The sequence below is a fragment of the Jaculus jaculus genome, chromosome 19 (genome assembly GCF_020740685.1).
Source record: "Jaculus jaculus isolate mJacJac1 chromosome 19, mJacJac1.mat.Y.cur, whole genome shotgun sequence".
Classification (NCBI taxonomy): domain Eukaryota; kingdom Metazoa; phylum Chordata; class Mammalia; order Rodentia; family Dipodidae; genus Jaculus; species Jaculus jaculus.
The window spans coordinates 17,951,948-17,976,598 of NC_059120.1; the positions used below are offsets into that span (position 1 = coordinate 17,951,948).

At 44.9% G+C, this 24,651-nt stretch overlaps 1 protein-coding gene across 3 annotated transcripts; it reads right to left on the reverse strand.

Moving 5' to 3' along the window:
- Window positions 1-4,014: 4,014 nt before the first annotated feature.
- Window positions 4,015-24,651, reverse strand: LOC101610117 (guanylate-binding protein 6-like). 3 transcript variants are annotated; one of them, XM_045138247.1, is made up of 12 exons: window positions 24,487-24,651; window positions 23,885-24,065; window positions 19,349-19,562; window positions 17,545-17,672; window positions 13,706-13,815; window positions 13,003-13,199; window positions 10,531-10,776; window positions 9,133-9,413; window positions 7,711-7,923; window positions 5,922-6,024; window positions 5,411-5,604; window positions 4,015-4,576 (listed from the first exon to the last, which is right to left on the reverse strand). In XM_045138247.1, exons 3-12 carry the CDS (start codon window positions 19,536-19,538, stop codon window positions 4,370-4,372), a joined length of 1,869 nt encoding a protein of 622 aa, XP_044994182.1. In that variant the 5' UTR covers window positions 19,539-19,562; window positions 23,885-24,065; window positions 24,487-24,651; the 3' UTR covers window positions 4,015-4,369. The 3 variants fall into 3 exon arrangements, with proteins under 3 accessions (XP_044994182.1, XP_044994181.1, XP_044994183.1); XM_045138246.1 differs by lacking the exon at window positions 23,885-24,065 and having other exon boundaries at window positions 24,487-24,650; XM_045138248.1 differs by lacking the exon at window positions 24,487-24,651 and having other exon boundaries at window positions 23,885-24,112.

A 24,651-nucleotide genomic window follows, 5' to 3' on the forward strand; every position in this document is an offset into this window, starting at 1 on the left:
GTTCTATCAAAAGTTTTACATAATCTGCTATGGGTTTATATTTGACCGATTAGCGCCAAATTTTGGAAGAGAGAAAACCATCTGGTTTCCTACGAATTGGCCCATTACAGAAGCAGCTCTTCGTTGTTTTTGGTTACGGACTGCCCTATCTGCAGACAGTGCCATGTCCACCATCCTCAGACGACCTAAGGGTCTGTTCTTCCAGCTTGGAATATTCAGTGCTAAGTGCTTTTAGAACCAAGTGACTGAAAGTGGGTGCAGTGCTGAGGAAGTAAACAGAAAAGACATTTAAGAGTTACAGCGCTTCTGCGCTCAAGCACGTGTACGTGACATTATTTTGTAATGTTCGTCAACAGGCTGATCTTTAAGAAGCTGAACTCGTGGGCTTACTTTTGTGACTGGTGACATAGGTGGGAAACATGCGTCACTGTCACAGGTACTTGTTAAAAACACAAATGGAGGGCTGGAGAGATGGCTTAGCGGTTAAGGCGCTTGCCTGTGAAGCCTAAGGACCCAGGTTGCAGTCTCCAGGTCCCATGTAAGCCAGATGCACATGGTGGTGCATGCATCTGGAGTTCATTTGTAGTGGCTGGAGGCCCTGGCGTACCCGTTCTCACTCTGTCTCTCTCTGTCTCTCTCCCCCCAACCTCTCTTTCTGTCTCTAATAAATGAATAAATAAAAATAAATCTTAAAAAAAAATTAAAAAACACAAATTAAGCCTCATCAATATTCTAAATGAAATTCTTTTTTTTTTTTTTTTCCGGGCGTGGTGGCGCACGCCTTTAATCTCAGCACTTGGGAGGCAGAGGTAGGATGATCGCAGTGAATTTAAGGCCACCTTGAGACTACATAGTGAGTTTCAGGTCAGCCTGGCCTAGAGTGAGACCCTACCTCAAAAAAGATTGAAAAACTAATGAAACAACACGTTTTCTTATTTGCTAAGAATGGAGTACAAAGATCATAGACAAGAGGTGTACAGCATAAGCCAGTGGGTTGGATCACGTCGTCACGTAGGTAAGTAAGAATATTTCTGCTCCACAATGCACGACCCATTTTCAATAACAAGGAGGGTCTAATGGGAGGGGGTAGATCACAGATGAGCCTAAATAATGGTACCAAACTGCCTGTATTTACTGAAAAGAAAACTAATAAATTAAATTTTAAAAAAAAAGAATATTTCTGCCCAGGAATTATTTATAATATATCTCCAGAAGCTTATTTTCGTTGTCCCATGGATTGGTTAAAACAACAGTCACTACTGAGATCTGTTAGATGTCACAGATGTTGCTAAATGTCAACAATGCACAGAGCAAACCACACAGCAAAGATTTAGGCAGCCTAGCATGATAATCATGTCAAAGTTAATATTTGGTAGAAAAATTGAAGAGAGAATTGTTACAGCATGGAGCAAGAATGACTCCCAAAAACCCAACATCCAGTCAAATAAAACAGTTAGAAACCAGTATATGAAGTTCAGAAAAGTAAAAAACATTGCTAAATGAGGTAACCCAGGCTTAGGAAATAAAGCCAAACACCACATGTTCTCTATCATATGTGGATCCTAGATTCAGAGGTTTACATTTGCATGTGAGTTGGAATAAAAATCAACAGTAGAGACCAAGAAGCTAGAAAGAGGCTATGAAGAAGAGAGGAGAGGGAGGGACTTAAGGGGAGGGTCCAGTGTATGTATAAATAGAGGTGCAGCCTGACTTTTAAAAACGTCTGGTATCATGTATCCTGTACACAACACAGAGGTAGGAGAGACTGTTGATAGTGGCTTCCCCCTCTGCTCACTTGTGTGCGCATGATTTCAAGAGATCTGTGACCACATAGTTTCACATTTGCCTCTCTCATTGCTCGGCACACATCCTGTGAAGTCTGTCTCCAATACCTCCTGGGACATGTGGACTTACATCCTTGCCCCATCCGAGGATTTTTTTCCTATAATCAGGAAGAGTCCACACGTATTTGGACAGTGGGGTTGAATCAAGTGCATCTCATAAACTCACGTGTCTTGAATACTTGGCCCCAGCAGGTGGCAATTTGGACAGGTTGTAGGCTCTTTGGAAGGTGGAGCCTTACTGCAGGAGACGTGTCATTGGGGCTGGGCTTTGGAAGGATCTAGAGCCATCTCCAAACCTGGTCGTTTGACTACTTCCTTCCTGTTGGTATGAATATGTGACCCAGGCTGCCTGCTCATGGCTGTGGTGCTCATCACACCGAGCTGAAACCTGTGCTCAAAACCATGAGCCGAGGTAAACCCTTTCCTCCCATAGCAGATTCTTGCCGGAAGCGGTGGTGCACGCCTTTAATCTCAGCACTTGGAAGGCAGAGGTAGGAGGATTGCCGTGAGTTCGAGGCCACCTGTGACTACATAGTGAATTCCAGGTCAGCCTCGGCTAGAGCAAGACCCTACCTTGAAAACAAAAACAAAAACAAAACAAAACAAAAAAAACAAAAGAAAAGAAAACAAAACAAAACAAAGAAAAAGCTTATTCTTGTTGGGGGTATTGTTTCAGTAATAAAAGGCAACTGCCACAGAAACGACCTGACAGGTGGGGTCCTGGGGGACCATGTGATCTAGAATCTTTGGGCTTGTCTGTGAGGAAGTTACTAGATTGGGCTGATTACCGTGAAGCAGAGGCTGCTCTAGCTAAGATTTCAAAAGTCACAGGAAAGTTTGCACTTCAGTTCTGAAACATGTGCAGGAACTAAAAACAAGGCCACAAGGAAAACCAAATTCAGGTGGGAAATTTAGTTTTGTCAGTTTCTTGGATGTCAGTGTTAGTGACCTCGTGGAGCCAGCTTCTGCCATTTCTGAGAAACAATGAGAAATTTCATCATGTTATGGTAAATTTTGCCTTAATTATTATGACTATCAATGTTGAGCAAGGGCTGGAGAGGTTACTCATTGGTTAAAGGGCTTTCCTGCAAAGCCTAACAACCTGGGTTCAATTCCCCAGTTTCCATGCAAAACTAGATGCAAAAAGTGGTGCATGCATCTGGAGTTTGTTTGTACTGACTGGAGATCCTGGTGTGCCCATTCTCTCTCTGTCAGTCTCTCTCTGCTTACAGATAAATAAATTAATATTTGAAAAAATTAAACTATTAATATTATTATTATTATTAACTTTTTTTGTTTTTTCAAAGTAGGGTTTCATACCAGCCTCAGGATAGCCTTGAACTCATGGTGAGCCTCCTACCTCTGCCTCCCGAGTGCTGGAATTAAAGGCGTGTGCCACCACGCCTGGCTATAAGTATTATTTTTATTTTATTTTATTTTATTTTGTTTTTTCGAGGTAGGGTCTCACTCTAGCCCAGGCTGACCTGGAATTCACTATGGAGTCTCAGGGTGGCCTTGAACTCATGGCGATCCTCCTACCTCTGCCTCTCGAGTTCTGGGATTAAAGGTGTGCGCCACCACGCCTGGCTTATAAGTATTATTTTTATAAGCATTCCTTATAAAATTTAAAAGGCTGAGTATGTAATGAAAGGTATGTGACACCACAACCTCTGATTACAGTTTGTTTTCCTAGCAGAGAGCCAAGTCATCTGCCCATATGTATATTTCTATACAATGTTGTATTTTTGAAAATGCATTTGTGTGTATGTATGTGTATAAATGTGCATGGTGTGTGTGTACATGGATGCACATGTGTGGAGGCCAGAGAACAATCTCAGGGTGTTTCTCCTCTCCTTCCACTTTCTTTTAGGATGAAGTATCTCATTGGCTTTGTTGTTTGTCGTTTGTTTGTTTTTGTTTGTTTGTTTGCCACTGCTGTTTGCAAGCTACAGATTCTAGCTGTCCCTCCTATTGCCACAGGTACATAGGGATTTACATGGCAGTGGAGGAGGATCAAGCTTGGGTTAGCAGACTTGTTAAAAAGCATCTTTAACCACAAAGCCATCCCCTCCCAAGCTCCAGTAGTTGCGATTGTTAGTAATGACCATATCATGTATGGTATTTAGACTTCTTTTTCACTTTACATCTTTAAATTCACTTTACGCTAGTCTATTGAAAGCTCCAGGACATTTTATTTCCTCATCACATAATACTCCAGCATTAGCACATAGTAAAATTTATATCACCAATCTTACAATGACATTTGAGTAGCTTCCATTTTTTACCATGACAAATAATAATACACAGTCTCTCTTCCACATGAATCGTGTTGCAAAAGTGAACATTGTCTGTGAAAACATACAGGCATTTGTCCTATCTGATGTGGGCCAGGTCCTGAAAGCCTCCAGTCAGAGCTTTCTAAGCTTATAACTTTGCTGAATGAAAATTAAAGATGTACATCTGGAAATCAGGCCAAAGCAATAGATCCATGATCTACATTTCTTCTTAAAAGTAGAGCAGATCCTTCAGAACAGTGAGGCGATGCCCTTTACAGCCTCCACAGCCAGTACCACAGGAGCACAAACAGCCGTAGCAAGGGTTCTCAAGGCCTTGTCAAAGAAGTTACCACTGTCTTTTTGCATAGCCTCTATATTGTTTTTCAGATGGTTTATCTCTTCCTTTATTTTGTCAGACTTCTTCTTAAATCCTTCCTCAAGCAAAGCCCTTTGCTCCTAAAAAGAGCAAAAAAAAAGAGAGAGAGAGAGAGAGAGAGAAAGGGAGGTGAACATGTTAAGTACTCAATTGTTTTACAAGTTAAGCTTTGTTTAAATTTTTTATCAGACAAGATAAAACGTGGGCTGGAGAGATGGCTTAGCGGTTAAGCACTTGCCTGTGAAGCCTAAGGACCCCAGTTCGAGGCTCGGTTCCCGAGGTCCCACGTTAGCCAGATGCACAAGGGGGCGGACGTGTCTGGAGTTCGTTTGCAGAGGCTGGAAGCCCTGACGCGCCCATTCTCTCTCTCTCCCTCTATCTGTCTTTCTCTCTGTGTCTGTCGCTCTCAAATAAATAAATAAATAAATAATTTTAAAAAAAGGAAAAAGAAAACGTGCACTGGGCATGGTGGCATATGCCTTTAATCCCTGCACTTGGGAAATAGAGGTAGGAGGATCATCGTGAGTTCAAGGCCACCCTGAGACTACATAGTGAATTCCAGGTCATCCTGGGCCAGAGTGAGACCTTACCTTGAAAAACTAACTTTATTCATTTGAGAGAAAGAGAGAGAATGGGTGTGTCAGGGCCTCCAGCCACTGCAAATGAACACTAGACACCTGTGCCCCCTTGTGCATCTGGCTAACGTGGGTCCTGGGGAATTGAACCTTGGTCCTTTGACTTTGCAGGCAAACACCTTAACCACTAAGCCATCCCTCCAGCCCAAAAGTTTTAATATTGAAAAAAAAAAAATTGAAGTCGCCATGAGAAAGAGGGAGACTCCGGAATTTGAGTAGACCCAAAGCAATAATAATATGGCAAGAGTGTTTCCTCCCGTGATGTGTCTGGAGACCCACCGCCATTTTATGGTCCATCATCTTCGCCTGGTCTCTCAAGAGCTCCTCTCTCTCCCGGATCAGCTTCGCTTTCAGCTGCTCTATGTTCTCCCGGTGACTCCGCTCCCTGTCCTCCATCAGCTGCTGCTGCTCCTTCTGCTTCTGCCTTAACAGCTCCTGTTCCTGCTCAGCCGCCTCCTTCTGGGCCCGCTCCGCTGCCCGGGGAAGAGAGAAGAAAGCAATGACTCAGGACGCATTTCCACCTTCCTAAACCCACGCTGCAAACCAAGTGCAAGGGCGGCTCATCAGAGCATCCGTGGAGGTCCACTCCAGCCCGAGCATGTCCTGGAGCAGACGGAAAAGGCTCTGCCCATCTGGCTGAAATGCAGCCACCACTGCTTGTCCTTTTGAGACCGAGCAGTCCACAGAAGGACAGAAAGCTCCCAGCTGAGGGAGGCCTCGGCTCGGTTGACCACGGAGAAGGCACTGCGGGAGTCTAAGCGCTGCTGGCAGCCCAGACTTGCTCCCGTACCTGCTAGAGCTTTCTCGCCATCGGTGAGGGCCGTGTCTGCCTGCAGGATGGAGCTCTCCACCGCCGCCTGGGACTGCAGGAACCTCTGTAACGCTTCCTTTGCCTGTAGAACCAGGGAGCAGAGCCCGTGATGGACACGGGGAAGATCAGAGGCGGAAAAGCGCAATGTCCTGATGGCTTACCGGTTAGGGTGCTTGCCTGCGAAGCCCGAGGACCCACGTTCCACTCCTATGCATGTGCACACCAGCTGGCGCATGCATCTGGAGTTCGATGGCAGTGGCTGGGGGCCCTGGTGCGCCTATTCACTCTCTTTCTCTTTCCCTCTCTCTTGCTCTCTCTCATAAAAAAAAAAAAAAAAATCAACTCTGAACTGGGTAGAAAAATATACATTTTTAAAAGTATACATACCTACAGCAATTTTACTTGATGATTCAAATCTACGGTGACTACCTACGCAATAACAAAGCACCTCTGTGGCATCAGAGACCCTTCATGCGCCCAGGTTCCTGGCTTCCTCTAGTCCCTCTCTTAGTACTGTTTCCCTTCTCCTGCCCTCAGGCTCAGACTGTTGAAATTATGCATTGCTACGGGGCGTGGTGGCGCACGCCTTTAATCCCAGCACTCAGGAGGCAGAGGTAGGTGGATCCCCATGAGTTGGAGGCCACCCTGAGACTCCATAGTGAGTTCCAGGTCAGTCTGGACTAGAGTGAGACCCTACCTTGGAAAACCAAAAAAAAATTAAGAAATAAATTATGCATTGCTGTGCCCACTAAAACCTCAGATGCCTCGACTCAACAAAACGTGCTGTCTCAATGGGAGTTCTGGGAGGAAGGACTGCTTCCTTCCACTTTAACCAGACGTAATCTAGTGGAGCCTTGTGGTTCCAATGTGTAAATTGTCCACCATCATGATAGGCATTGCTTAAAGTGATTTAGAGGATGGAACTGAAAGGGCTACAGATAGTACCCATCACTGTTTCTAGCACTAATTGAATGCATTACTTGTATCACTATATGTAAAACCACCATCTGGGCATCCCATTTTGACAGGCTCATCAAATTGTCACCCAGAATGCAATTTAGGTCTAGTCAGCTGACTCTCACTTTAGTCAGTCTTGAGAACTAAGACTCACTTTCCCTTGTAAATTTCTGGCCACATTGCAAGTGATGCTGTTGGATGAAGATGTTGATAATTGTCTGTCTCTTGGATTTCTGCAGCCCCTCATCTTTGTTTGGAAAAGAACATCTCCAGGAATAGATACTAAGAGCAACCATTAAGAGCTAAAAGGAGGGCTGGAGAGATGGCTTACCGGTTAAGTGCTTGCCTGTGTAGCCTAAGGACCCCTGTTCAAGACTCTATTCCCCAGGACCCACGTTAGCCAGATGCACAAGGGGGCACACGCGTCTGGAGTTCATCTGCAGTGGGTGGAGGCCCTGGCGCACCCATTCTCCCTAGCTCTCTGCCCCCCCTCTAATAAATAAATAAACAACAACAAAAAAGAGCTAAAAGGAGTTCTGGGGATGGGGCTTGGGGACCCTCAACTTGTATTGCAAGGTCCTGGCATCATGCCATCCAGACACATGCACCACTTTGAGCATCTGGCTTTACATGAGCACTGGGGAATCAAACCCAGGTCATTAGGCATTGCAAGCAAGCACCTTAACCACTGAGCCATCTCTCCAGCTCTCTCCCGGTTGTTTTCTCTTTCCTCTCGGTGATTCTGTGTGGACAGATGTTAAAACGTGCTTATGCTCTGCTCTGAGCAACCCCGTGCCCTCTCGTTCCTCACCTTTACTCCTTTCCTGGGCACTTGCCAGTAGTCCTGCTCAAGCTTCTCCCTTGTTGCCAGGTAGAGTTTGTGTCCCCCGGGCATGGAGAATCTCCCTGTGGAGATGCCCTCCGTGAGGGACTTGGCAAGTCGAGTCAGTTCTTGCTGGCAGTACTTATTGGATGCCTCTTCATTCCTCACCATGACATCTGCCTTCCTCCTCTCGATTAATTCCTGCAAGGGCAATTTAGAGATGTGACCGCAGAGGTGCCAAAGAATCCTGTGGGAGGGTCAGCTATTTTTCATAAAGACTTGGGAGGAATGAGCAATCTCAGAACTTAGGCATGACCCTAAAAACTCTGCAAAACAGTGGAAAACTCTCCTAGCCTTCCTAGTCCCCAAGACTGCCATCTGCGTGCTGTACCCCACAGTCTCTCGGGGTCCTGGCAGCTGTTACTCCTGTGAATATTTCTAATGGCACAGTGATACAGCGAGAGGGAGGAAGGACAATGGCCGAGAATATGACTCTGGAAGGGAAGCTCTGCTTCCTAGGAACAAGAGAGCCTGCTCAGAAAGAATAAGCAGTTTGGGATGGTCTGGGGGTGTCTGGGGCAGGCTTGCAATTCGTAGACATGTTACTAGAACCCACAGATGTGTTACTATGTCTGACAGGCTCATGAGCTTGAGCCAATAGGCTGCATTAGCTAGAATCCACAGAAACATTAGCTAGAACACATAGGCAGGTTAGCTAGAACCCGTAGATACATTATCTAGAATCCGTAGACATGTTAGCTGGACCCCATAGACATGTTAACCAATCAGAAGAAAATAAGGCTGTAGAGATGGCTCAGCAGTTAAGGTGCTTGCCTGCCAAGCATTAGGACCCTAGTTTGATTTGGCAGTACCCACATAATGCCAGATGTAGAAGCTGGCAACTGCATCTGGAGTTTGCTTGCAGTAGCTAGAGGTCCTGGCATGCCCATTCTCTGTCTGGCTCTGTCTGCCTCTTTCTCTCTCTCTCCCAAAAAAAGAAAATTAAATAAATATTTTTTAAAATGCCAGAAATTTGGGAACTGGGACAAGCAGTCTTTTGTTGTTGTTGTTGTTGAAAGAGATACAGAAATAGGCAGAGAGAGAGAGAGAGAATGGACGTGCCAGGGCCTCCAGCCACTGCAAACGAACTCCAGATGTGTGCGCCCCCTTGTGCATCTGGCTAACATGGGTCCTGGAGAACTGAACCGGGGTCCTTTGGCTTTGCAGGCAAATGCCTTAACTGCTAAGCCATCTCTTCAGCCCAAGTAGTCTTCTGAAAATATTTTCATTATGATAATCTGAAGCACTTTATCCTTAACTGAGACATGCACCCTGGGGCTCATGAAGGCATCTCAAAGCGGCATTCTTCAAGGAGGAAGGTCACGATCATTATTGACCTAACCAAGTTACCATGAGTGTCTTCTGGAATTCCCGGTTTTCATCCTTGAAGGAGCGCTCCATGAAGATGGCAATGGCCTCCTTCTCGCAGGCCGTGTGCACGTCCAGCAGCTCCTGCAGCGTGTCCGTGGGGAGCTCCAGGCGCTGGGCCATCTGCTCGCTGTAGTGATCGGCTGCCTTCTGCACCGCCACCGAGTTCTCCCGCTGGGCCAGGGTGGTCACCGCGTTCTCCAAGCAAGGCACCGTCCCACTGTTGATGGCATCCACGTAGGTTGTCACTAGAGTCCCTAGACCTCCATGAACCAGGAATTTAGGGAGAGAAATACGAAGTTATAAGTCAATATGATCTAAGATTCAGAGACTATATTTCTAATATCTCTCACACACATGCACACACATAATTCCTTTAGATACTAACAGTTTCTTTCTCTTATTGCCCCTTCATTTTCATAGTCTTCCAGCCTATTTAAATATTGACCTTGGAGCTGGGTATGTGGTTCACACCTTTAATCCTAGCACTCAGAAGGCAGAGGTAGGAGGATCGCCAGGAGTTCGAGGCCACCCTGAGACTACATAGTGAATTCCAGGCCAGCCTGGGCTAGAGTGAGACCCTACCTTGAAAAAAAAGAAGAAGAAAGAGAGAAAAAAAAGACCTTGGAGCTAGAGAGGTGGCTCAGCAGATAAAGGTGTTTGCTTTCAAAGCTGGATGGCCTGAGTTCAATTCCCCAGTGCCCGCATAAAGCCAGATGTACAGAGTGGTATATGTATCTGGAGTTCATTTGCAGTGATAAGAGGCCCTGGTTCACCCATTTTCTCTCTTTCTCTTTCTCCTTTCAAATGTCTAAAATAAGTATCAACCTTGGTCTAATAAAATCAGCTGCCTATAAAAAATATAATTTCCAAATGAAAACTTTAAAAGAAAAAAAAAGACTGTAGGTAGATTAATTGATGGGGCAGGGTATATCAAATTATATTTGTTTCTAAATCTAAAGTGTGAATTTCCAAAGGCTTACCCAGTAGTCTTTATGTTGGAGCTGCTTTTAAAAAATTATTTATTTTGAGAGAGTGAGAGGTAGATGGAGAGAAAGAATGGGTTTTCCAGGGCTCCTAGCCATTGCAAATGAACTCCAAAAGCATGTGCCACCTTGTACATCTGGCTTATGTGGGTACTGGGGACTCGAACCTTAGTCCTTAGGCTTTGCAGGTAAACGCCTTACCTGCTGAGCCATCTCTCCAGCCCCCAATAGTGAATTTTGATTCCAAGCTCAGAACAAACTTTGAGGAACCTTAACCATGGGTATTACCATTGTTCACAGAATCAATAAAAATAAGCATACATATTCTAATATAATCAAAATATATTAGTCTATTCAGAAATATATATATAAAGAGAGAGAGAGAGGGACTTACGACTTCCAGTGACCACAATCCTTTCTCTGAGGGTCTTGGTCTTTGCACAGGTAAAGATATAAGAAAGGAAAATACTTGTTTGTTCCTGGAACTTAGGGTCCAGTTGGTCATTTGAGGCATTCTCAATGTTGAGTAAGACACTTCTGTCAGATGTTGGTCGGTCAAAGACAAAACACTTTCGTTTTGGAAAGAAATATCTGATGCACTCCCTGGGCAAATTGGATGCTTGGATTTTGGGATTGTTACCTGAGGGATAGGCAAAACAGAATTAAATGAAACTAGTCTTAGGTCTTAGAGAGCCAAAGATAAGGGTTCTTGTGTATTTGCAATGTTTTGCACTTACAGGGTTTCTTTACCATAAACACGCAAGATTTCTTTGCCCATCCAACACAGACCAAGTTTTTACTTGTTATAACTCGGGCAAGATATTTCAGGAGACACAAGACTACAGTGGGAAAATGTGTGGCTGGTCTCTGAAGATCTAAACATAACATCAAGCATTCTGCAGTTGTGTGGGTTTCCTACTGAATGATAAAAGGCTAAAAGCTGGGGAGATGACTTGTTGGTAAAGTGCTTGCTGTCCAGCTTCCACATGGGTTGCCAACACGCACATAAAATTCTGGGGTGGACATACCTGAAATTCCAACGTTAGTGAGACAGAGACAGGTGGATACCCAAGGGTAGCTGGCTAAATAGTATAGCCAGAGGAGTGAGCAAGAGACCTTGTCTCCAAGAATTACGTGGAGAGTGACCAAAGAACGCCACAGTATGACCCTGAGCTCCAAGTGCACATGCACCCACACAGACACAAGTGCCCACACACATACAAAGCACACACACACACACACACACACACACACACAAATTAGAAAAATAAGATGAAATCAAAGGTTAAGTGCAAATGACTGGTCTAGTCAATCTCCTGTAGAAACTGAGCTGTGGGGCCAACAAGATAACAGATTGTTAGAAACAGCAATGCTAGGAATGCTGAGAATGCCGGGCGGTGGTGCATGACTTTAATCCCAGCACTTGGGAGGCAGAGGTAAGAGGATCACCATGAGCTCAAGGCCACCCTGAGACGACCCAGTGAATTCCAGGTCAGCCTGGTCTAGAGCCCAGAGCAAGACCCTTCCTTGAAGAAGAAAAAAAAAAAAAAAAATGGAGTGTGGGGGGGAATGCTAAAAATAACGAGAAAAGCTACTTTGCGTGTAAGGGTAATCTGCCTGCAACAGCTCACTGACGGCTAGACAGGTCCCCCCTTTATCCCCCGCTGTTCCTATGCATGCATCCCCCCACCCCAGGAAGCTTCACACTTAGGGGGCTCAGTTGAAGAGGGAGACCTTCCCCATGTAGAGGAGAAGGGTATTCCGGTAGCTGTGCTTCCCCGCTGGGCTCTCCAAACACACTCCCAAGAAAAACTACTTTGGGACTGGAGAGACGGCTCAGCAGTTAAGTGCACTTCCAACACTCTTAAGGATAAGAAATGAAGGCTAAAAGCTGGAATCCGGAAGACGGCCAGGGCTCAGACAGCCCATCAGGCGCTGGAAAGCACTACGTGAGCTCCTGGGGGAAAGTGGCTGACCACAGTGTGAGCAAGCAGGGGTCTAAGCCGCTCACAGGCAGCCAGCGTGACAAAGCCCACCCCGCTGCAGTGGTGGTGCACAGCCTCGGTGGGTAACCGGTGACTTTCTGATTGGATAAGAGATCCCTTCAATGGAAAGGAGCCCGTATCTGGAACCGGGAGCCAGGTCTGAATCCTATGGAGACCAAGATTATGTTCTGCAATGTCAGGCTCTGACTAGCTTTTGGTTAAAAGAAGGGCTACACCCATCAAAATTTCTCTAAAGGGCTGGAGAGATGGCTTAGCAGTTAAGCGCTTGCCTATGAAAGCTAAGGACCCCGGTTCGAGGCTCTCTTCCCCAGGACCCACGTTAGCCTGGTGCACAAGGGGGTGCATGCATCTGGAGTTCGTTTGTAGTGGCTGGAGGCCCTGGCGTGCCCATTCTCTCTCTCTCTCTCCCTCTTTCTCACTCTCTCTCTCTCTGCTTCTTTCTCTCTGTCTGTCACTTTCAAATAAAGAATAAAAAATAAATCTCTCTAAATCTCTCTTCTTTTTCAGAAGGTAATGAGACCTGAGGAGATAAACCACCCCCTCGCATCTCAGCCAAAGCCCAGCTGAAACCACAGAGGAATTGGGGAGACGAGCAAGAGTGGCAAACCTTACAATCAGCGCCAGACTGAAGGAGAGAGACGCTGAGGACACTCCACACCTACCAACGCAGAAATCCTGACTCCTAAGAGCTAATGACTGAAGTAGACTTAAAACGCACCCACCAAGGTTCAGGGAATTTTGCAGAAGAGGGGACAGGAAGATTGTAAGAGCCACAGGTTGGGTGATCATGCCCAGTGGCATTGCCTCCCCCCCCCCCAGTATCTGCTGCTCCCCCAACCCCAGGCGAGACTTCTCCTTGCCTGGAACCAGCTTCAATGCATTTTCCAGGTACTCGTCCTCCGTGATGGGCCGGCCCTGCAGCTTCAGCTCCAGCATGAAGTCCCGGATAGTCCAGACAAAGTCGGGAAAGAAGCTCACGAACTCTGCGGAATCCTTGACTCCAGCAGGACTTGAGGAGGTCTTTGTCCTGATGAGCTCTGTGAGCTCCGTCACATAGCTAGGACCTGGCTAAGGAAAAGAAAGTCTCAACCCCGTGATTCCCTTTAAAGGAAACACACATATTTTTTCATATACTGACTGCATGTAAATAGTATAAGATATTACATATTGCATATATGTATATATTAAAAACTCTTTTCTGGGCTGGAGAGATGGCTTAGCGGTTAAGCGCTTGCCTGTGAAGCCTAAGGACCCCGGTTCGAGGCTCGGTTCCCCAGGTCCCACGTTAGCCAGATGCACAAGGGGGCGCACGCGTCTGGAGTTCGTTTGCAGAGGCTGGAAGCCCTGGCGCGCCCATTCTCTCTCTACCTCTATCTGTCTTTCTCTCTGTGTCTGTCACTTTCAAATAAATAAAATAAAAAAATTAAAAAGAAAAAAACTCTTTTCTACCCTAAGTCTCTTCTGTTCAACCAAAAGCAGCCCAGCAACAGGGTGAGAGAACAGGACTCAATAGTTATTCCCAAAGCACTCCCCGGAATGTGGCGCTGGGCTCCGGAAGGATACTGCAGCTGCTCCAGGGCCTGGTGGTTGATGGTGCCCAGACTGTTGTAGACAAAGGTACTGCTCAGAAGCACAGCCAGGGCGAAGATCCACGAGTCATTCTTGGGGTCACCCTGGAAATCATATGACAGCAAGGGACTTAGGAGTCTGTGCCTGAGTAGTAAGGGCTAGAGGAATGGCTTAGTGGTTAAGATGTTTGCCTGTAAAGCCAAAGGACCCAGGTTCGATTCTCCAGGACCCACATTAGCCAGATGCACAAGGAGGCACATGCATCTGGAGGTCGTTTACAATGGCTGGAGGCCCTGGCATGCCCATTCTCTTTCTCTCTCTCTCTCTCTCTCTCTCTTTCTCTGTGTCTCTCTACCTCTTTTTCTCCTCTCTCAAATAAATAAATAAATTAAATATTTTTAAGAAAAAAGAAGGAAAGAAAGAAAGAGAAGCAAGGAAGGAAGGAAAGAAGGAAGACAAAAATGTGTCAGGTACACAAAAATAAAGACTGCTCTGGTATAGTTTTCATGATGTCATGTGGGCATGGTATCTAAAACTGAGTCAAATAAAGAGTCCTCTAAGTCCTGGGGTTTATAAGAGAGAGGATAGAACGTGTGTGTCAGGTTCCGGAGCTTGGGAGAAATGGGGACACAATGGTTAAACGTACAAAGACTGAGTTATGCAGGACAAGTTTTGGAGAGTTATGTGACCATGGCTGGTGATACTATAACTGACTTACATTTTGTTAACAGGCTATCTTATAAGCATTCACATCACACAAAGAAATGAGAAAGAACTCTATGAAGTGATATTTATATTAATTGGTTTGACTGTGATTATGTCACATTGTATATCTAAATGTCAGGTTGCATAGATTAAATACATTCAATTTTTGCTTTTGCTTGTGTGTGTGTGTGTGTGTGTGTGTGTGTGTGTGTGGTGTATATGCATGTTCACATCTGTGTGGGCACAAGTATCTGGGTCTGTGTGCATATATATGTGTGTGTGTGTGCATGTGGAGGCCAGACATTGGCACTTGGTATGTTCTTTGATTGCTCCACAGCTGACTTACTAAGGCAGGATCTCTCCCTCCCTCCCCGGGCTTGTCAATTCAGCTGGTCTAGCTAGCGGGCTTGCTCCGGGAATCCCCTTTCCTGACCTCTGAGTGCTGGGGGTATGGACAGGGTGCCATGCTCATGAGGAGTAGCTGATATGGTTCTGAACTCCAGTCCTCAGGCGTGTTTGGCAAACACCTTATCCACTGAGTCATCTCCCCAGGTCAAATATACACAATTTTTATCCATCAATTATATCCCAACAAAGCAGAAGAAGGTAAATACAAAATTTATAACTCCTCTTTGGATAAAATGGAAATTTAGACATACCTTTCAAATGCCTCAAAGTAAGGAAAAAATTAAAAATCAAAAAGACAACGGCTGGAGAGATGGCTTAGCGGTGAAGGCCCTTGCCTGTGAAGCCTAAGGACCTGTGTTTGACTCTCCAGATCCCACATAAGCCAGATGCACGAAGGTGGGGCAAGCGCGAGGTCACACGTGTCCACTAGGTGGTGCAAGTGCCTGGAGTATAATAGTGGCTGAGGCCCTGGTGCACCAGTTCTCTCCCTCTCTCTCTTCTTGCAAATAAATAAAATATTTTTTTAAACTTTTAAAAACAAAGAAATGAAAGCACATTTTGCCCAACATCTGATTTTATCTAGAAGTGAAATCTAAGCAGACCAGCACTTCCCTCATTTGCTAAAGATCAGTCTGTATAAAATGTCAATCTTACAAAAAAAAATACACATTTAATGCAATCCCCATCAAAATTCCAATGGCATTCGTCACAGAAATAGAAAAAGGAATCCAAAACTTCATTTGGAAGCACAAAAAACCTCGAATATCTAAAACAATTTTAAGCAACAAAAATAAGGCTGGTAGTATCACCATACCTGATTTTAACCTATATTACAGAGCCATAATAACAAAAACAGCATGGTACTGGCACAAAAACAGACATGTAGATCAACAGAACAGAACAGAAGACCCATATGTAAGCCCAGGTAGCTATAGCCACCTGATATTTGACAAAAATGCCAAAAATACTCATTGGAGAAGAGACAGCCTCTTCAGCAAATGGTGCTGGGAAAACTGGATATCTACAATGTAGAAGGATGAAAACAGATCCTTATCTCTTTCCATGCACAAGAATTAAGTCCAAATGGATCAAAGACCTTAATATCATACCTGAAATTCTGAAACTGCTAAAGGAAAACCCCAGTTGTTAAGGAAATATAAACACTAATCAACCACTGGGACCTCATGAAATCACAAAGCTTTTGTACAGCAAAGGACACTGTGAATAGAGCAAAGAGACAACTACAGAATGGGAGAAAAATCTTTGCCAGCTACACATCTGACAGAGGATTAATCTCCAGGATACACAAAGAACTAAATATATAAATATATTAAAAAACTAAATGATAAGAAATCAAACAACCCAATTAAAAATGGGCTATAGAACTAAATAGAGAGTTCTCAAAAGAAATACAGATGGCCTATAAACATCTAAAAAAAAAATGTTCTACATCCTTAACCATCAGGGAAATGCAAATTAAAACTACTTTGAGATTACATCTCCCTCCTATCAGAATGGCTATCAACAAGAAAATAAATGAAGTAAATGCTGGTGAGGATGTAGGGGATAAAAGGAACCCTTCTACACTGTCAGTGGGAATTAAAACTGGTTCTGCCATTGTGGAAATCAGTGTGAAGGTTCTTGAGATAGCTAAAAGTAGGTTTACTGTATGACCCAGCTATAGCACTCCTAGGTATATATCCTAAGGACTCATCACACTACCTTAGAGATACTTGCACATCCATGTTTATTGCCACCAAACTGCCTGGTAAGCACTTCTCATAATGTTCATACCCATGTATTAATGCTACTCTCACTTTTGGTTAGAGAAACTTCTCTTTTCAGATGGCAGTGACCTTGGGATGAACATTAAGAGAAGTGCTTACTGGGCAGTTTGGTGAGCATATTATATACAGTTAGCCAGACACCAGCAGATGTTACACCCCTAGGGTTCATGATCATGACTTTCCCTGTCATAGGTTTTCAGTACCAGGCATGTATTCTCTCCTATGGAGCACACCTCCAGTCAAATTAAAGAGCAGTTGGTTTCCCCCATAACAGACGTGCCACCATTGCACCCATTGGCTCATTTGGCCTGGCTTGCAAAATTTAAGGCTTGCAGTGTCCACTGTTGTTTATCTCCACTGGTGATTTCTCTCTCTCTCCCATGGAACTGCATGCAGTGTAGCTTTTTCCAGCTTTCTGTCAGCTGGTCTACACTGAGGAGGTTTTCAGCTCAGCTCCAACAGGGTTTCTCAGTGATCTTGCAGCCCAAGCATGTGGAGTCTTCAGCAATAGGGTCTTACCATCTATTCCTGGTGGGAAACCAAGGGCCTCAGCAATGGCCTGTAATGTTTTGGGGGTATCAAGGGCCTCCCTGGCCAACAACTCACTGGAAGGTATCCCATCCCTGGCACTGAAAATTTTCTCGTAACAATCTATGGCTTCTGGGTGTGCCCTTGTCCAAAACATTAGGTTTCCATATGGCTTATTCATATCCCTTAGATTTTGATTAGCCCTCCCATCTTTGCTTTACTCAGTCTTTTCCAGGCCTTTCTACCTTCAGTAATCTGCTCTTCTACTTACACATATACGAATTTAAAAAATGATCAGTCTGTAGAGTTCACAAGTAGGTCACAACAGCTAGATTACAAAGAGTCATGCTGAGACAAAGAGAAAACCCAAAATTAAAACAACCAGCCTAGGACTCTGGGTCTCACCTTTTCCACATCGCCCAGGCCCTCGGTGTCCAGAAGGACCAGCGTGTGGTTTGGCTTGGTGGAGTGGGGCACACACCACATCCAGATGCCCTTGGTTTCAGACTGCACCGTGGAGCCCAGGGGGAAGCCTGAAGGGAAGAGGAGAGGTGTTAGAGCTTGAATATGAAATGTCCCCCACAGGCTTGTGTGTTTGGTCCCCAGCTGGCCCTGTTTTGGGAAGTTCTGCAGACTTTAGCTGGAGGAAGCAGGTGACCGAGGAAGTGGCTTTGAAGGTTGTCATCGGCCCCCAGTCGCTTCTTCACTTTCTCTGCTTCCAGCCCAGCATGAAGTGAGCACCCATGTGTTCCTACTGTCATTATCTTCTGCCTTGCCATGGGCCAGGATTAGCAGAGCTGAGGACCACGGAGGGAAACCTCTGAAACTGCCAACCAAAGTAAATGCTCCGTCTTTAAGCTATTCTTCGGGGAGCCGTGGTCACAACCGCCCAAAATAACTAGTATAAAAGGATGGTGTAGACTCGCAGCAGGTCTTCTGAATGGCACAGGGTTGGCAAAATCAGACTCCCTGAATTGTAAGGACCCCAACCTTCCAGTTAGTGCTTTCTCTATTTCCTCAAGGATGTCATACTTTATGTCACCTATTTCAAAGGGTAAGGGATATTTAACATGAGCATGATGCCACACAAGGGCTCAAGATGGAGACAAAGATGGAGTCTGCAAAGACATGGAAATTGCTGGGAGCTGCAGTGAGAGTGCTTTGAGCCAGACACAGTGGCACATACATGTTGAGAATTACCATGAGTTTAGGGCCAGCATGGTCATGCCAACTACCACTGCTCAGTAAGACCTTGCCCTCAAGAAAAGAAAAAAAAAACACAAAAAACTATAATATGAAAGAATTTTGGGGCACCAAGTCAGAGACATAATGGGGGAAAGTGGAAGAAGGAAACACATGTAATATGTTTTGCATTCCAAGAGATTAAGAAGAAAAGCAAAGGGTGCTGGAGAGATGGCTTAGTGGTTAAGTGCTTGCCTGTGAAGCCTAAGGACCCTGGTTCGAGGCTTGATTCCCCAGGACCCATGTTAGCCAGATGCACAAGGTGGCACATGTGTCTGGAGTTCATTTGCAGTGGCTGGAGGCCTGGTGTGCCCTCTCTCTCTTTCTCTCTCTCTCTCTCCCTCTGTCCCTCTTTCTCTGTCTGTCGCTCTCAAATAAATAAAAATAAACAAAAATAAATTTTTTAAAAAAGAAGAAAGGCAAAGGATGTGAAGGGCAGCAAAGGTCTTTAATAAGGTCATAAGTGTTCAAAGATCTTTATATCCTGCTGAAACTATATAGAGAAGAAACTTGCAAAGAGGCCCCCGTGCAAGTAAGAGGGTACAATCCCGAGAGCTTGAAGGAGAGATTTTCCTTAACAGGAATGAAGGAAAGAATGTAGAAAGGTTTACAGTAATGCTGTGGCTTCAGTGACTTAAGTGAGCCCTGCCTGGTGGCTCTACTGAAAGGAGATGGCCTCTCTGTTCATGTGACAGGAAACAAGAATGAAGGCAATAAGGCCTGGCATGGTGGCGCACGCCTTTAATGCCAGCACTTGGGAGGCAGAGGTAGGAGGATCCCTGTGAGTTCAAGGCTACCCTGAGACTGCATAGTGAATTCCAGAAGCCTGAGCTAAAATGAGACCCTACTTTGGAAAAAAAAAAAAAAAAAAAAAAAGAAAAAGAAAGAAAGGAAGGAAGAAAAAGAATGAAGATGAAGCGATAGAGGCAGAGTCAAGCCACTGGCCAGCACCCAGCATGTCACTCACCACGGTTCTGTCCAGCCAGACGGTTCATCAGGTAGGATTTTCCCGTCCGGTACAGTCCAGCAATGGCCACCACCACGACCGGTTGGGAGATCTTGTCCAGGATCTGGATGGCCCGCTGATTCACTGACAGCTGCGCATTGCGATTCTCCACCAAACAAATGGGGGCCGGCATGTTCAGTCCACTGGCCATAGTTGCTCACTAATCTAAAAGGATCTTCCAGTAGAAATAATATTACAAAGTCATTCTGCCTCAAGCACCCAGCAACATAAGACTGATGAGATGTGTACATTTTCTATGGGACAGCATGTAACCTTGCACTAGCTTACAGCTGAGGGTTTCATCCAGCATTCTCCCAGCCTCAGAGGAAGTTTATGACAAGACCACAAGCTGGTCTCTTTCACAAAGTTGTAGCTCTATGTAGGAATAAAACCCAAACGATGATTACCTTAACTGAAGCCTGACCATATGCTAAGCCTTATCAATACCTTAAGGTATATGGTGTCCGTGAAATTTAAGTATGTGTAAGTTAGAGATTGTTATTCCTGAATTAATAATGAGTTTCGCAAAGCTTGAGTGAATAAGTCATAGAAAAGGGATTTAAAAAACTTATCAACCAGCAAAATGGTAAACTAGGGGTAGGTGGTCCTAAGTCCTTGGTCCTTCCATGGACAGGTAGAAATATCTGAAATAATCTTACAGGGACTTTGAGAAAGAGCCAAGCCACAGCAACTACTCAGATGTCCAATTACAATGTCTCACTCATAATATTAGGAAATGACATGATGTCTTTATCTGTCCTTCCTTAAGTACTCCTCCACGTGACACCCATCCATTATCAAGGACCCAGTTCTTCAAGGAGCAGAGCGGTGTTAGTAGCAGTAGACTGAGCTGGGCGAAATTTTCTGGTCTCTGTTTTCCCTTACTTGGACTTCAAGTAGCAATTTCTTGAATATGATACCAAAAGATTGGGAAATAACTGAATAAGTTGATGAATTCCATCTCAACAAAATTATAAACTTGAGCTGGAGAGATGGCTCAGTGGTTAAGCGCTTGCCCATGAAACCTAAGGACCCTGGTTCGAGGCTCCTTTCCCCAGGACCCATGTTAGCCAGATGCACAAGGGGGCACACACATCTGGAGTTCATTTGCAGTGGCTGGAAGACCTTGCGTGCCCATTCTCTCTCTCTCTGTCTGTTGCTGTCAAATAAATAAATGAAAATTTAAAAAAAATTATAAACTTTGGTCCATCAAAAGATTTCATCCAGAGTAAGATGGTGACAAATGCTTGTAATCCCAGCACTTAGGAGGCTGAGGTAGGATCACCATGAGTTCAAAGCTAGCCTGGGATACAGAATGAGTTCCAGGTCAGTGTGGGTGAGAGTGAGACCCTGCCTCAAAAAGAAGCAAAAAGGCAACCCAAAGAATGGGTGAAGGGGCTGGGGAGGTGGCTCAATGGCTTGAAAAACCTTATGGAATGGATTTGAGTCCCCAGTACCCACATAAAGGCAGATGCACAAGGTGGCACATGCTTCTGGAGTTGTCTGCAGTGACTGGAGGCCCTGGTGTGCCCATACTCACTGTCTAGCTCTCTTGCTCTCTGTTTCTCTCTCTTAAATCAATCAATAAAATTATTTTTAAAAAGGGATGGCTGAAGAATATTTATAAATGGTGTATATGATAAAGACATACTATCCTGAATAAACCAAGAACACATCTCATCACAGACAACCCATAGCACAGAAAACAATGGTCAATATAATAATCACCAATGTAAAAGAGAACTTTGAAGCACATGGACATTTTAAAATAGTTTTTGGTTCATTTTTATTTATTTATTTGAGAGTGACAGAGAGAGAGAGAGAGAGAGAGGGAGAGGGAGAGGGAGAGGCAGATAGATAGAGAGAATGGGTGCACCAGGGCTTCCAGCCACTGCAAATGAACTCCAGACTCATACACCCCTTGTGCATCTGGCTAATGTGGGTCCTGGAGAACCAAGCCTTGAACTGGGGTCCTTAACCTTCACAGGCAAGCGCTTAACCACTAAGCCATCTCTCCAGCCTGCACACGGACTTTTTAAAGAGTCCATTTGCAGAAGATGCAATTCACAAATCAGGAAACAGCCAATTCAAACATACAATGACTATGTTCCAGCGACAAAAAAAATCCAAGAGTATTTGTTAGGAAAATATGGAAGCAAAATGAAGCAATTGTTTGCAGTTATAAAATGCCTCTTTTCAGAGAGAGCTTGTTTATAAGCCTTCAGTCACCTAATCACATGCGCTACTTATGAATCCGTTTGCTTAGGTCTGCTTCTAACACAAAGTCACTCAAGTTTAGTTCTGCTTATGTTCACAGTTTAAGCAAGAATGAGGTTCCTTCTTTAGGCCTCGTTGATTTTATTGCTCAAGAGTTTTTCAGACCCAGTCTGCACTGTAATTTTGCTTTAACACATAGAAAGGAAGTTAAGCTTGAAAACACAAGGTATCACTTCATACCCATTAGGATGGTTGCAATAAAAAAAAAAAAAAAGTAAAACAAGCATTAAACAGTATCTGAAAAAAAAAAGAGAAGTTTGGCCAGGGAGATGGCTCAGCTAGTTAGTGCACAGTACATGCATGAGGACTGAAGTTTCATCCTCAGCATCCATGTGAAAAGCTGGATGCAGGGCTGGAGACATGGTTTAGTGGTTAAGGCACTTGTCTGCAAAGTCGAAGGGCCCAGGTTCGATTCCCAGCACTCACATAAAGCTGGATGCACAAGGTGGAGCATGCGAATGGAGTCCATTTGTACTGGTTAGAGGCCCTGGAGCACCATTTCTCTCTCTCTTTCTCTTTCACTAGTAATAAATAAAATATATTTTTTAAAAAGCAGGATGTGTAAGCTGGGCGTGGTGGTGCACTTGGGATGTAGAGGTAGGAAGATCACTGTGAGTTCGAGGCCACCCTGAGACTACATAGTGAATTCCAGGTCAGCCTGAGCTAGAGCAAGACTACCTCAAAAAAAAAAAAAAAAAAAAAAAAAAAAAAAAAAAAAAAGCAGGATGTGAACAAACATGCCTGCAACCTCAGCACTGAGAAAGGTTAAAGGCAGGAAGATGGTGTTGAGGAGATGACTCAGTAGTTAAGGCACTTGCCTGCAAAGCCTAAGGACTCAGAATCAGTATCCCAGAACACACATAAAGTTGGATGCACAAGGTGGTGCATGTGCCTGGAGTTTATTTGCAGAGGCAGAAGGCCCTCGTGAGCCCATAGTCTCTCTCTCTCCTCACAAATAAATGAAATTTTGGGGAAAAAAATAGAGGATAGCCAGGACTCCTGAACCAGCCAGTCTAACAGAAAAACAGCAACAAAAGGATGAGCTCCAGGTTCAATGAGACATTTTGTCTCAGGACAGAGGAGTGATGACACCCACTGAGCCCCCGCTCCACAGGAGTGCACGTGGGGCACAAACATCTGCACACACGCGTGTGTGTATATCTTGCATACACTGAGCGTACTACATCCACACCAAAACGTAGTAAGAAGTCTGTGCGTTTTAACGAAGAACACAAAGTAGCATTACCACTGTGGAAATAGTATTGGCTCCTTCTGAAATTAATCATAATTCATATGGGCCCCAACAATTCCACATTTCAGTACATAGAGCAGACATGACAAAATTGACAACAAGCACTTGGACAGACATTTGTAGCCAACGACGATGGCAGTCACAGCCAACATGTGAAGAAAACAGCCAGGAAAACTTCAGCTGATTCACGGATTAACAGAATGCGATGTTACACACAACAGGACGCTCTGCAGTCACAGACGGGGATGGAATTCTGCTGCATGCTGCAACGTGGATGGACGTGGAGGACACTGTGTGAAGGCACAACATTCAGAACCCTAAGAATTCAGATGCAGGCTGACGTAGCTGGAGAAGAATCACACTCTACGCAATTTACTTCCATAGCCAAGAATAAAGTAAGAATGCGAATAAGCTGGGGGTGGTGGCGCACGCCTTTAATTCCAGCACTCAGGAGGCAGAGGTAGGAGGATCATAGTGAGTTCGAGGCCACCCTGAGACTGCATAGTGAATTTCAGGTCAGCCTGGGCTAGAGTGAGACCCTACCTTGAAAAAAAATGTGAAGGGCTGGAGAGATGGCTTAGTGGTTAAGCGCTTGCCTGTGAAGCCTAAGGACACCGGTTCGAGGCTCGGTTCCCCAGGTCCCACGTTAGCCAGATGCACAAGGGGGCGCACGCGTCTGGAGTTCGTTTGCAGAGGCTGGAAGCCCTGGCGCGCCCATTCTCTCTCTCTCCCTCTATCTGTCTTTCTCTCTGTGTCTGTCGCTCTCAAATAAATAAATTAAAAAAAAAATTTAAGAAAAAAGAAAAAAAAATGTGAAAAAAAAGAACATGAATAAAATGCTCTATGGGCATATATTCATATCGTATATCAAGAGGGACAGAAAATTTTGACTGTGTACTTATGCTTAATAAAGACCGGTGATAGAGAAGGTAAATATATTTCTATAAAGACGTTAGCAGAGCTCTTACTCTGAAGTGACCTGGAGTGACTCACAGGACGATAAAACACTCCATCCAGATCTCAGCTGTCTGTCAGCTCCTTGGCAGAGGAGCTCTTGTTCTGTAATCGTAGCCTTGGCAGCGCCTGGTGACGTAGGCAGGCAGGCAGGCAGGGACCCTGGCGTGTCTGGCTGCCACTTTGCATCTGCCACTGGGGAAAGGAAAAGCTGAGATTCCTCAGGACTCCAGCCAGGCACAGATCCCTGCAGACAGACAACAGCCCAGTGCCCTTTCTGTCCTTCCCTCTGTTGTCACTTGATTTAGAAATCAAGTGACAGCCAAGGCTAAGTGGCCTATAAGAAACAAAGCCAAGAAAACAAAGGAAAGCTGCCACTCTGGGCATCTGGCTGTATGCCGGAAGGGGGAACCCAGGCTGGCAGCTGTGCATGTGCCTTTAACCACTGAGCCAGCTCCCAGCGCCAGGAAAAGAAGAAGAGAAGAGCGGGAAGAGAGGAGAGAAGAGGGGAAGGGAGGAGGGGAAGGGAGGAGAGAGGAGAGGGGAGGGGAGAAGAGAGAAGAGAAGAAAAGAAAGAAAAGAGAGGAAAAGAAAAGAAAAAAGAAACTGAACATACCCGTTGCCACACCACAGATCAAGGGCTGTTCTCAGCTATCTTCCCTCCTCCTTTAATCTCTTTCTACTTTCTGCTTCGATGTGCTTCTTTTATAGAAGCTGACCCGACAAAAACCACATGCCATTGGCTGCAGAAGTGAAATTGAAAGGAAAGTAGTTCCAGGAA